Source organism: Strix uralensis, chromosome 3 (assembly GCF_047716275.1).
Source record: "Strix uralensis isolate ZFMK-TIS-50842 chromosome 3, bStrUra1, whole genome shotgun sequence".
Classification (NCBI taxonomy): domain Eukaryota; kingdom Metazoa; phylum Chordata; class Aves; order Strigiformes; family Strigidae; genus Strix; species Strix uralensis.
In genome coordinates, this window is record NC_133974.1 from 8,400,238 (window position 1) to 8,412,504 (window position 12,267).

Consider the following 12,267-nt stretch of genomic DNA (forward strand, 5'->3'; position numbering starts at 1 on the left):
GTCCAACCATTAACCTCACACTGACAGTTCCCAACTACACCAGATCCCTCAGCGCTGGGTCAACCCGACTCTTAAACCCCTCCAGGGATGGGGACTCCACCACCTCCCTGGGCAGCCCATTCCAATGCCCAACAAGTCCTTCTGGAAAGAAATGCTTTCTAGTATCTAGTCTAAACCTTCCCTGGCGCAACTTGAGGCCATTACCTCTTGTCCTATCGCTTGTTACCTGGTTAAAGAGACTCATCCCCAGCTCTCTGCAACCTCCTTTCAGGGAGTTGTAGAGGGCCATGAGGTCTCCCCTCAGCCTCCTCTTCTCCAGACTAAACCCCCCCAGTTCCCTCAGCCGCTCCTCGTACGACATGTGTTCCAGACCCAGCACCAGCTTCGTTACCCTTCTCTGGACACACTAAATGTGACCTCTCAAGGAAAAGAAAAACAACCACTAAACCCCACAGAACAAAGCAGGCACATATCTCATTTTGCATCTTTATCTTGTGCAGAAGGATCCAAATAACTCTTGGAACTTGCAGGGTTTGCGTTCAGACCAGGGTCGTATCTGCCGGGCGGGAGGAGCGATAGCTTTCTCCGGTCCCAGGGGTGACCTGACAGCTGGCAGCCACACCGCTGGTGCCCGGCTCACTCGGCGGGGAACGCCACACTGAGGGCTCGCTCTCTTCTCAGGCCTCACCGAGAGCCGCGCGGACGAGGCCACGCCAGGGGTCATGGGTCGAACATGTCCCACGGTACGTGACCCCCGGGAGGGAGGGATGGCGGGGACAGGACCCGGCCACCCGCCCGCGGCCCCTCAGCGGCGGCGACCGCCGGAACGCCCTGAGGAGCCGGCTCGCGCTCCGCGCGGGATGGGGGCGTGTGGGAGCGCACGGCCCGGCCCGGCCCCGCCCCGCCCCGCCCCGCCCCGCCCCTCCCCGCCCCGCCCCGCCCCGCCCCGCTGCCTCCTGGGAGCTGGAGTTCGACCGCCCGACCCTTGTAGGCGCTGGCTGCCGGGTCATAGAGCTCAGGCGCGCCCGGCTAGAGCGCCGCCCGCCGCGGCCGGCGGGGCGGGGCGAGGAGGCGAGGCGGGGCCGGGCCGGGCCGGGCCCCCCGGTTCCCGCCACATCCCAGCGCCGCGCTCCGCTGCACGACCGCGGGGATCGCCTCACTGGAGCCGGGCTGAGCCGCCGGGCGGGTGAGGCTGCTGGCCGTGGCGGGGAGGAGGAAGAGGAGAAGCGGGCGGGCTGCTCGGGAGGGGGTGGGGAATATCGGTGCGGGCGGGCCCGCGCAGGGAGTGGCGGGTCGCGGGAAGCGGCGCGGGCGGGCCGGCGGGTCCGGGCGCTCTCTCTTACCCCCGCCATGGCCGCCCGGTGCCCCGCCGCGGCGGCAGCTGCCGGAGGATCCCCCGCAGCGCGTCCTCGGCTGCCTAGAGGGGCTGCGGACAGGTGCCGCGTTCCACCGAGCCTCCCGGCCTGCCCGCGCGGCCGTGGCAGTGGTGTGGCACTGCCCCAGCGGAGCTCGGCCCTTGCCAGGCCCGGGAGGGTGCAAGGGCGTGAGGAGGCGAGGCCCGAGGCGCTGCCCGCCGGTAAGGAGGTGGTTGGCGGGAGCCTCGCCGGTGGTGGCACGCCTCGACACCCCGAGCATGGCCTGCACAGCTGGAAGCGGTGGTGGGCCGAGGGATGGGGGTTTGAGCACGAGGCGGCTGGAGCACAGCGGCCAGTGGGTGTTTTTCTGCTTTTGCTTTCTCAGGTCCGTGGGGGATAGTGTAAAACATCTCTTGTATCACAGCAAACTACCCAGACGGCCCAGGAGGCTTAGTATCTTAGCATATCTTATGAGGCACGTTATCATCTCCCTTCCATTAGTAAGTATTGCCCAGCAGTGTACATGTGATACAGAGCAGCAAAGAGCGAACAACAACATTTTGATTTTCCTGCAAGGGGTGATTCTCTAGAGATTGAGGTTGGTTATATGGGAGTTTAGAGGAGAGCCAGGTGGATGGTGAAGAACTTGATTGGGAAGTATGTTCAGTGCTCTCTTACTGAGAGGCAGGATCCAGTGTACTTAAACTTATCCCTGACAGACATTTACTTAATTGGCTCTTACAGATTATGAAATTCATGGAGTGCCTTCTCCCCTTCTCCAAGGTAACCTGCTTCGATGCTTAGCTATCATTTAGAGTTAGAATTTTTCCTTAACAGCTGACCTAAATCTCCTTTGTTGAAACTAAGCAGATTATTATCTTGTGCTACCCAGAGTAGACCTGGAGAACAATGGGTCAGTGTTCTCTTGTCAGCAGACTGGTGGGTGTTAGCAAGTTTCCACTCACAATCTCCAAATTGAGTGAACCCACTTCTCATGTTTCTCTGGTCCCTGAGCTCTGCTAAGCATTTCCATCATTCTTGGACTGTTAAACTCAGAATTAGGCACAGCACTCTGGTGGAGATACCGTTAGCTCTGAGGAAGTGGGGTAATTATTTCCCTTGTGTGTGGCAGCCCACTTAAAAACATTCCAGAATGATACTATCTTATTTGGCAACATTCTCACATTACTGAAGTACTCAATTTGTGATCCACTGTAAGCCAGATCATTGTTTGCTGTACTGCTACCCAGGGAGTTATTCCTGAAGAGGTATCCATGTTTGGCTTTTTTTTTTTCTTTTACTAAGTGTATTATTTTGCACTTGTTATTAGTTTGAGAGGAAGTTATCTTGATCGTCATAACATAACTTTTTCTGTCTAATTTTAGTCTCTGAAATCCACTCTTTCAATTCCCTTCCTCCAAGTTTGGGGTCATCCACAAATAGTTAATTAAAATACCGAGTAGCACCAGGCCTGCACATTGTGATAAACCCTTCCACTTTAACAGTTTGACTTCCTCAAACACTTTCTTCTTGTTTTTCATGTTTCCTACTAAAGCTGCAACTAATTCTGCGCCGTGGCTTTGCAGCTGAGCCAAATCCTACAGAGAATCTTCAGTGAGGAAACCATCAATTCCTTTGAATTGGCTTCTGTGCACAGAGTAGAGATTGCTCACAGCTCAAAAACTAGAAATATGTGTAAAATTCTGAACCTTTATGAAGTTTTGGTGCCTTGCATGTGGCTTCTGGATGTCCCAGAGACCTGGTTAGATTATGGAGAATCATGATTGCTGGCAGTTTCTCATTCTTGTTATGCTATGTAGAGAGAACTGAAAAGGCTTCCCTTGAGACGTCAGGCAAATTACATAACCCATTCTTCAAAAATAGCGTAATGAAGGTTTTCTATGGTTTTATTTCCTACCTATAAAACAGTAATTTCTGCTTTGTAGGACACTATGAAAATAAGTACTCCTAAAGTGATATCCAAATGATAAAAATGTCCCCAGAATTACTACAGATATTAAAAAAAGAAAAAAGACATTTTAAAATGTATGTATATTTTTGTATGGATATTCAGATATGTGGAAATACCAGTCTGCAGGCATAGTCAGCTGACTACTGCTTCCGTCCCTTCTGCTCACCAAACAGTAGTGAGCTACAAGGTGGTTTGTGAACTTTGACAAAAAGGTGCTGAATCACTTAGGAAAAGGAAAAAAAATAAAAGTCACTGTATTAGAGGATGTCAAAGATTGTGAGTCATTTATATGCTATCATAGTATGGCTTGTGCCTGAGGTAGATGGGTCTGTCCCCCTCCTGTGTTCTCAGTTCTTCTAAATTCTTATTAATTTCCTCAGAAAAATCTGGTTTGATCCTAACTTTCTTCAAAATTGCATTTGCTTTTTTAGAGAGCTTTCTGGAATAACCATACAAATGCCTCATTCTCACCCACTTAATACAGAATCAGATTTATAGATAATACATTAATGCTTGGTTATACTTGTAAGGGATAACTTTATCTGATCACAAATGGTCCATAAAGCTGAGAGTGAGAGGTGATATTTTGAAAATTTTTAATGCTGAAGTCATTAGAAAATATTCTGAGAAGCAGCAACCTGCCGATTAGAATGAAAGGATTGGGCTTGTGATGAAAGTGCAGCAGACTGAGCCTATGCAAACAGCAAAGTTTCTTTCTCTTAGAATTGTATTTCACTGTGCAGTCATAAAAAATTCTAGAATTGAGGATTAAGCATAGGTGAACTTTATGTGTATATTGACTTCACTGGAAGGAAGAGTCCACACTGGCAGAGTCATAAGCTAAATAATTGTACAGGTATTTTCCTCTATTGCCTACAATAAATTATTTTTTCTTTTTGTTCTAATTTGTTCAGATGTCTCACATTAAAAATCATGGAGCTAGGAAAGGCGAAGCTTCTGAGAACTGGCCTTAATGCCTTACACCAAGCAATTCACCCTGTGCATGGGATTGCCTGGACGGATGGGAAGCAGGTGATACTAACTTCTTTACACCTTCATCATGGAGAACCAAAATTTGGTGACTCAAGTGTTGTCGGTCAGTTTGAACATGTCCATGGACTGTACTGGGGCCCGTGTCCCCCTGATGCCCCAGCTTTGCTGGCTGTTCAACATAAAAAGCATATCACCATCTGGCAACTCTGTTTTAACGTTACGGAAAGAAACAAGCTCTTAGTTTCTCAGATATGCGACATCAGCGAGCCGTTTCCAGTGCTCCCCCAAGGCTGCGTGTGGCATCCGAAGAAGGAGATCTTGGCCGTGCTGACTACACGGGATGCCTCTGTCTTACACTCTGTTCATCTCAACAACTCCAGAATTAAAGCAGATATTAAAGGCAGCGGTCTCATCCACTGCGCTTGTTGGACGAAGGAAGGCAATCGCTTAGTAGTGGGAGTAGGCAGTGCCCTTCATTCTTACATTTGGGACGATGCTCAGAAAACACTGAATGCTTGTTCTTTTTGCCCAATCTTTGATGTGGGAGGCTACATCTGTGCTGTGGAAGCTACTCTGAATTTCCAAGTCGCTGTTGCCACTGAGCTTCCTCTAGACAAGATCTGTGGCTTAAATGCTGGTGTTGCGTTTGAAGTTCCAGCGAGCATTGAAACAGAGTCCTTCCCCTCGCAGTCCAGCTTATGCGGTGAGGAAGAGTATTCCATGGATGGGGGGAAAAGGTCACTGGACTCCGAGAAGACCTTGTCTGTTGTTACATCTCCTGTGGATCTAACTCACATACTTTCTAGCAAGCAGAGTGCTGATTCCAGTCCTCTTCTTCATCTGAGGCCCAAGGACTACATAACGGGAAGTGGCCAAGATTCTTCACATCTCATCTTGGTGACTTTTGAAAGAAAGGTCACCTCTACCAAAAAAGTTAGCATCCCAGGCATTCTGGTTCCTGATATAATGGCTTTTGACCCCAGAACTCAAACTGTATCGGTTGCCTCCAATACGTGTAACGTTATTTTAGTTTATTCACTGACTTCATCCAATTTACCCAATATTCAACAAATTCAGTTAGAGAAAAATGAGAAGCCAAAGGGTTTGTGCTTCTTGACCAATAAATTGTTACTGATACTGGTTGGAAGACAAAAATTCACTGACCCTGCATTTCTTCCCTCTTCAAGATCAGACAAATATATGATCCGATTGATGATTAAGGAACTAATATTCGAAATGTGTCCTTCAACATCTGCATCACTTAATGGGAGCTCCAGTCTGAACCTTTCAAACGTACCTCATGATCTCCCTACAGATGTTCACCCTCTCAGCCGTGGACTCTTGATACCAGATCGTGCTGCCATTCAGTCCCCTACCAGCAGAAGGAAACTCATTGAAGAAATTAAGAGTCCTGTTTATGAACAAAGCTGCTTGTTGAACATGAGTGACCTCAAAGATAAAAAGATTTCCATGAATTTTCCTCCAGCTGCTGAGTCTCTCGATGCAGAACCGGTCAATCGGACTGTGACACTGTCTGCCGCATCGCTGGCGTTTTCTAACAAGCCAACATCTCCAAAAAGGCAGGCAGATGCAGCTTCCAAAATACCAAATTCTTATAAGAATAACCTATTAAGTGAAAAGGAGGCAAGTTACTTTACAAAAAATGTAGAAAAACTGTCTGGTAACTTCACAGAATTACAGCATCATCTCTGTGAATTAACTGAGCTGCTAAAATCTGGGAAGAGAAGTCTTCCAGTGTACCCATCTTCTCAGGAACCCTCTTTTATCAACATCACCTGCCAGGTAATTTTAATATTAGAAACCTTAATGATAAAATCTGTTTATGGATATATGTTCCTTTTACAGATTTTAAACACGAAGTCTTGTCAGGTTATGCACAGAAGGGATGACATCCTATGAATGTTTAGTATGTGCAAATTTGGTACATGTGAATGAGCTTGCTGCATGCAGGTGAATCTGACGGGAGTCCTATTTAGACTTACTTAGGCTTTACGTAAGCCTGGCTTGTTTTTGTTTTCTGTCTTCCCTACTCTTCCTGCATTTGCATCTCTGTCCCTATCTACAGTTCTTTTAAAACTATGTATTTGTATTTTTCTCTGATGGGAGATAGAATGAAGGAAATATTTCAGGTAATTTTTTAAACTAAATGAGTGTATCAAAAATCACTGCTATTTCAGATGGATGCTGTAGTTGTGCTTTCATTTTTGCACAGCTATCTGTACCAGTCGTAAAAACAGAGCATTTCTGGAGAGAAAAAAAAAAAAGACCATTATCATGTAATGGTCAATAGGATTAGATTTCCATCCTGTTCCTGTAGGTGGGACTAATGTTACAAGTCCCATTACTCTGCAGGCTCTCAGTGTTTTTAAAGCGATGTAATATTTGGGAATGTGCAGCTCCCTGTCCCCACCTCACGCTGGGCTGGGCTCGCTGGCTGTGACCCAGGCAGACCTACCTTCTCCTGCACAGGGGCTGGGGGGACTCCAGAGGACCCACGTGTGACAGTTCAGTTGCAGAATTAAAGACCTGTATGAAATTCTGGGAAGGTAATGTTTTTCCTAGGCAACATAAGAAGCTTTTTGTTCAGAAATTTAGACAAGTGAAAGTTTCTGTGTATGGGAATTGGTATCAATCTCCCATCCTCCTGTGAGAACAGCTGAAATAATGGAGACTGAGACAGAAAACGAAAAATGCTTTGGCTCTGAAACTGAAATGCTGCTAATTAGTATTGAGAGCACCATCTGAGAAGGAAAGAGACCCTTAGGGACACCATAGATAATTTCATTAACATAGCTTAAAAGTGGATTTAAAAATCATATTTCATGTGAAAGACATTTTCCTTGGCTGAAAGAAGACACTTCCAAATCTCATGCTAGAAAGTGTAAGTTACCCGATTATCAAAACATGCCACAAATCTGCTAGGTCTCTTTTGGAATTCAGATTAATAAACTGTAGTCAGTATTCAAAGTCGCTTAAACTGCCATTTTCCTTTCAATAAGCTCTTATTTTTCAGCTTATTATTGCAAAAAATTATTATTCTTAACTTTTGTAGCACTGAACTCTTAGGTCCTAGATCACATTCCCTCACTCTCTTCACTGTCTTCCATTGTAAACAGTTAATAATCGTAAGAAGTAATTTTTCTAGCTCTCTTAAATCTTAATTATACATGGGACAGTACTCTGAAAAGTGCAAGTTTCCCTCAGCAAGTCTGCTGTCCCGTTTATCTGAGGAGTTTGTTTAGAAGCTTACTTTAATTTGAGGTAGCACAAATTCTTGTTACGTTTTTATATTCAGCTCTCTTTATACATATAGTTTGAAACTGCGTTATGTATCAGCTTGTCTTGGTGTTCCAAGAGCTAGATTAGCTGCACTTGGATGGGGGTGCTTCACAAATTAAAGTAATGCTACAATTTTACCTATGTATTTTGATCACTGATGATTTGTGGCAAGAAAAACATTTTTTTGAATTAGAAGTAACGTTGGAAAGTCTGACAGAAAAGGCTGTTTTAACTTTAGTCAGAGTATATTTGATTCAGAAGTCATTAACAGGCAAAGAGGGATCCTCACCTCATGTGCTGAGCCCTGATTGTTTCTCTACTGCCCAAGTTATTAGCTGTATTTTACAAAATGTTGAAGAAACCCAAAATGTCCTAAAGGAGCAGTGTCTTTGAGAGGGCAGGGGTTATCAGTGGAGGGGGCAAAGAGCATGCGTGCATCTCCAACCTCCTTGCAGATGGATGGGTCTGTCCACAGTATGGAAAAGGAGTCAGAATTTAATTTATTGTGGTTTTGTTGTGACCCAGAGATGTTAATCAAGGCTTCCCTGGGAAGTGACATGGTTACCTGAATTTTATCCTATGCAAAGACAGAGTTTGTAGTTTTGGTAACAACTGATCTTTTGCAGATTTTAGAAATACTTTGCTCTGCCCCGTGGGGGATGCTCTTTGAAGATGCTTTTTGGATTTTAAGGCTTGGGGCAGTGATGGTCAGAGGTGAGACAAACAAGCCCTTCTTGATCTGTTAGTCTGTTCCTCATCCCAAACGTGCATGGGCAGCAGTTCTCAGCTCTTCTTAAGTCGTGGATCAGAGAAGGGGGAGGATGGAAAACCTGCAGCTTTACAGACTCCCCGGGAGAATGCCCCTCACAGGTGGTAGCATGAGAGTCCGGATTGCACTGTGGATGAAGCTCATGGTTTCTTCAGCAGCAGTGTATGATCTCCTCTCCTGTTGTTCTGACACATGCTGAATTAGCTCAACTTGCTGCTATCGCTCACAGATCATCTTTTGGAGAGCTGAGACTTTAAAGTATAAATCTTGCAAATGGGCCTGAATGAATGCAGCATCTGACTTTCTGTAAGTGATGTAGTGATCCTGTTTTGATTAATGCTGTTTTGACATCTCAGCTTAAATATACATCATGATATCTAATGATTCTTTCTTGAATTTACAGAAGCAGCTTTCCAGAAGTGATTCGGATGAAAGACGAGCTGTTATTCTTTGTGGTGGTAAACTCCGTCTAAATATAGTCCAGCAGATATTCAATCTCTCTCTTGTAGAAATGCAACATGGTATGTTGTAATTATCCAATAATACAAACACTTTAAACACATGCGACGTTCTCAGTGAGCAGTAGCAATGTGCATAATCCCATCTGGAAAAAAAAAAACCCAAGGAATGAATAATGAAAGATAATTAATAAAAGTTTGCTCATTTGTTTTATAACATAAAGATTCTTCTCTGGGCTTTTGCTGAGAATAATCTTTACATGATTAAAAAAAAAAAGAGCAAACTTTACATACTGATACCCCCTTATCAAGTAGGTAGTTATACAGGAAAATTACTGTCACCCAGTATTTTATTTATGTTTTCAGCTATTCTAAATAGAGAAGTCTGAGTAATGAGGAGGTTGGAGTTGATTGGTGCTTTTGGAGTGCAGTTTTCTATATTTTAAACTGTAGTTCCAGCCTCTGGTCTCCTTTAAGAAATGCTATAGTTTTTTTTATAAACACAAAAGTAAAACTATAAATTTTAGCAGTGCATCTCACTTCAGTTTTTGCTACGAAGAAAACTACCTTTCTTAGTGCTGTGGTCTCTGCTGTTACCCGTTCAGCCCACGCACAGCCAGTCTGTCTGTGTATGTGTCAGTTCTGTGTCTTACTATTGGAAAAGGTAGAAAACATACTTTTGAGATATGATCTCTCACTACTACAGATAGTCTCTGTACTATATTCCTGCTACTTGCCTACCGTGTCTGCTCTCTTCCTACTTGCAGATTACTGAGCAACTATCCCAAAGCCTTAAGGCTGCTGTTCTTACCATTGGGCAAGTTTTATTTTTCTTTAAGTAGCTATTGGAATATGTTTAGCATTCCAATAACTAGATAAAACTGTAGTCATATAATTCACTAATAATTGAATCTTGGAAAGGTTCTTACCACTACCTTACATTAGTTTAGTAGTTTTCCTATTACAGGATCAGTTACCTGCACTGAAACACAGTGACTGTTTTAATAATGTTGTGTCACAACCCAGAAACGTGTGATACACCCAGTGATAACAGTAGGGAGTTTTGTAGATACTGATCTCTCAATTTTTCAGACTGGAATTTTATTTTGAGCTGTAAGACTTTAACAACTTCTCTTTCTGGCAAGAAAAATGTCCCCATTACCTGTGTTAGTTTTGACCTCTCCTTTTTAGCTTAAAAATGTAAACTTAACAGAATTGGTTACCCAGAATTGAGTAATCATCATGCATATGACTAGCGTTACTAGATAAATTTTAAAAGTGTTACAATATGCTTCTTTATTTATTTTACAAATGCTACTAGGTAAGTGGACAAGGTAGGAATGGTATTTTCAAATTCCTGAATTGTATTGATGAGATATTAAGCCAAAAGACAAAAGGGTTGTGTGCTTTTAAGCTACAATCTGCTCATGCCCTTACTTGTGACATGAAGTTACATAATGTACATTTACAAAGAGCTGGAAATATTTCTCTGAATTCCCTCACACACACCCCCCCATGAGCTCTGTTTCATTTCGTTGTCAACGGATACAAGTATGAACATTTTCTGGTTTATATGAATTGGTAGAAGTCAGTGTTTTTGGATTCAGTAAACAATTTCAAATTGTAAAAATAATGCTAATGATGATGTGAAGTCAGATAGCAAATAGACCAGACACATGGGGGTGGTACAGTATTTCTTCCTGGTATTTACTGGAATTAATTATATTGAAATTACATAATAGAAGCAGTTTCTAAATTGTTTTTATGATATTCATTTGTCATTTAATAAATTTCTGCTTTTTACACTATCTGCACAGCTTAAGCACTGTGAAGTAGCTTATGAATACCTAATTAAAAACAAGTCTGGATGCTTATGAATTCTGTTCAGAATTCCATTCCTCCTCCTTATTTGAAGCATGCATTTATTATAGTCTTGTCTCCTAGTGGCAAAATTGGTCAGAATGCTGTTTTGCATAGTTGTTAACTGTCCTTTATTTTTGACATTATACAACATGTACCTCCCCATACTTTGTCTTTTTGATGCTAGAAAAGCTATAAACATACCGAAGCATTTAACTTTAATTTTAGAAGAAATATGTTTTATACCTTAAGCATACCTAATGACAGGAAAACTTATAAACAGACATTTATGTGTCTTCACAGGTTCATCTTGGATTGTTCTCACAGCGGACAGCGAGGGCTTCATTCCGTTAATGTTTACGTCCACGCAGGAGATAGTCGTAAGAGATGCCAGTACGAAAGGCTACAGCGCCCGTTCTTCCAAAACTTTGGACATCATCAGTTCTACAGAAAGGTGTAGACCCACTTCTTCTGAAAGTCTGGATATCACGAGTTCTTTGGAAGTGCTCAGAGACTGCTCCTCCAAGACGTTAGACAGCAGCAGTCCTTCAGAACAGCCCAGCGCTAAAATGTAATTTTTGACCATGATTTTGTAATGCCTGTCTTATGATGGGAGACTTAAATTTACTGTATAGGACTGCAAATTCTAAACATCAGTCTGTCTGAAATCTCACTTGGACTTTCATAATTTTTTTGTTGCATATCACTGTAAATTATTTATTTAATCCTTGGAAACATTAACTTTTTTTTATACTGATCAGTGTTTTTTAAATATGCCTCTTGCAGTAGAGACCAGGTCTTTGTATCAGTGGTGGAAACAGGTGTTCTTACAAGCTTCTGAGCTAAAGTTTACATCTTGGTCTTTAGTATGTTGGTGTTTTTAGATGATAGTAAACTTGCATAATAAAGAAATCCTTGGAAATGCTGCATTGTCACTCATTTCCTCACTTCTGTCAAAGCCTGAAACATTGCACTTATTTAGTGCCTGTGTTTCTGCACTGGTGTTGTTACTATGGGTGTAAGCACTAGTTCTGGTACGTGGAGTGTGGGACAAAGTGTGCTCATGTGGAATATCCAGTGTGTAGAAGCAAGACCCTTTTCCCCTCCTGTGCTTCTCTGTGTGGATTTGGGGAAGTGGCTGTCAGATGTGTCACCTCCTGTGGTGGGTTGAGCTCAGCTGGCAGCTGCACCCCCACCCAGCTGCTCACTTGCTCCCCTGGGCAGGATGGGGGAGAATTGGAAGGGCAAAAACAAGAACAACTCATGGGTTGAGATAAAGGCAGTTTAATAGGTAAGACACAAGCTCTGGGTATAAGTGAAGCAAAATGAGTTTATTCAGTACGTCCTGTTGGCAGATGTTTGGCATGTGGGAAAGCAAAGGTTCATCATCTGTAATGGTTACTTGGGAAAATGAGCGCTGTAACTCAACGTCCTCCCCTTTCTCCCAAGATGTCCTATGCTGTGGGTGTTACGGAGGCTCTCAAATAAACAACCAACCACCCAAAATTAAAAATTTAGTATTAACTGTGGTGGTGCAATTCTTACCCCTCCCTGCCCCTC

The 12,267-nt window shown here is 43.5% G+C and overlaps 1 protein-coding gene across 4 annotated transcripts; it reads left to right on the forward strand.

The window, feature by feature from the left end:
* The first annotated feature begins 1,053 nt into the window (after positions 1-1,053).
* LOC141940505 (WD repeat and coiled-coil-containing protein) lies at positions 1,054-11,632 on the forward strand. Of its 4 annotated transcripts, XR_012628001.1 has the most exons (6): positions 1,087-1,186; positions 1,741-1,855; positions 4,242-6,123; positions 8,247-8,695; positions 8,793-8,910; positions 11,011-11,025. XR_012628001.1 is itself a non-coding variant. In XM_074861465.1 (5 exons), the coding sequence occupies exons 3-5, from the start codon at positions 4,261-4,263 to the stop codon at positions 11,280-11,282; spliced, it is 2,253 nt and encodes a 750-aa protein (XP_074717566.1). In that variant the 5' UTR covers positions 1,087-1,186; positions 1,741-1,855; positions 4,242-4,260; the 3' UTR covers positions 11,283-11,632. The 4 variants fall into 4 exon arrangements, 3 of the variants coding, with proteins under 3 accessions (XP_074717567.1, XP_074717566.1, XP_074717568.1); XM_074861465.1 differs by lacking the exon at positions 8,247-8,695 and having other exon boundaries at positions 11,011-11,632; XM_074861467.1 differs by lacking the exons at positions 1,741-1,855; positions 8,247-8,695 and adding an exon at positions 2,100-2,138 and having other exon boundaries at positions 11,011-11,632.
* Positions 11,633-12,267: the final 635 nt, after the last annotated feature.

Excerpts from the sequence above, each read along its gene's own strand:
- LOC141940505 (XM_074861466.1), top strand. The coding sequence starts at position 4,261 with ATGGAGCTAGGAAAGGCGAAGCTTCTGAGAACTGGCCTTAATGCCTTA. Across the intron at positions 6,124-8,792 it reads TTATCAACATCACCTGCCAG|AAGCAGCTTTCCAGAAGTGA; the intron begins GTAATTTTAATA and ends TTGAATTTACAG. Across the intron at positions 8,911-11,010 it reads TCTTGTAGAAATGCAACATG|GTTCATCTTGGATTGTTCTC; the intron begins GTATGTTGTAAT and ends GTGTCTTCACAG.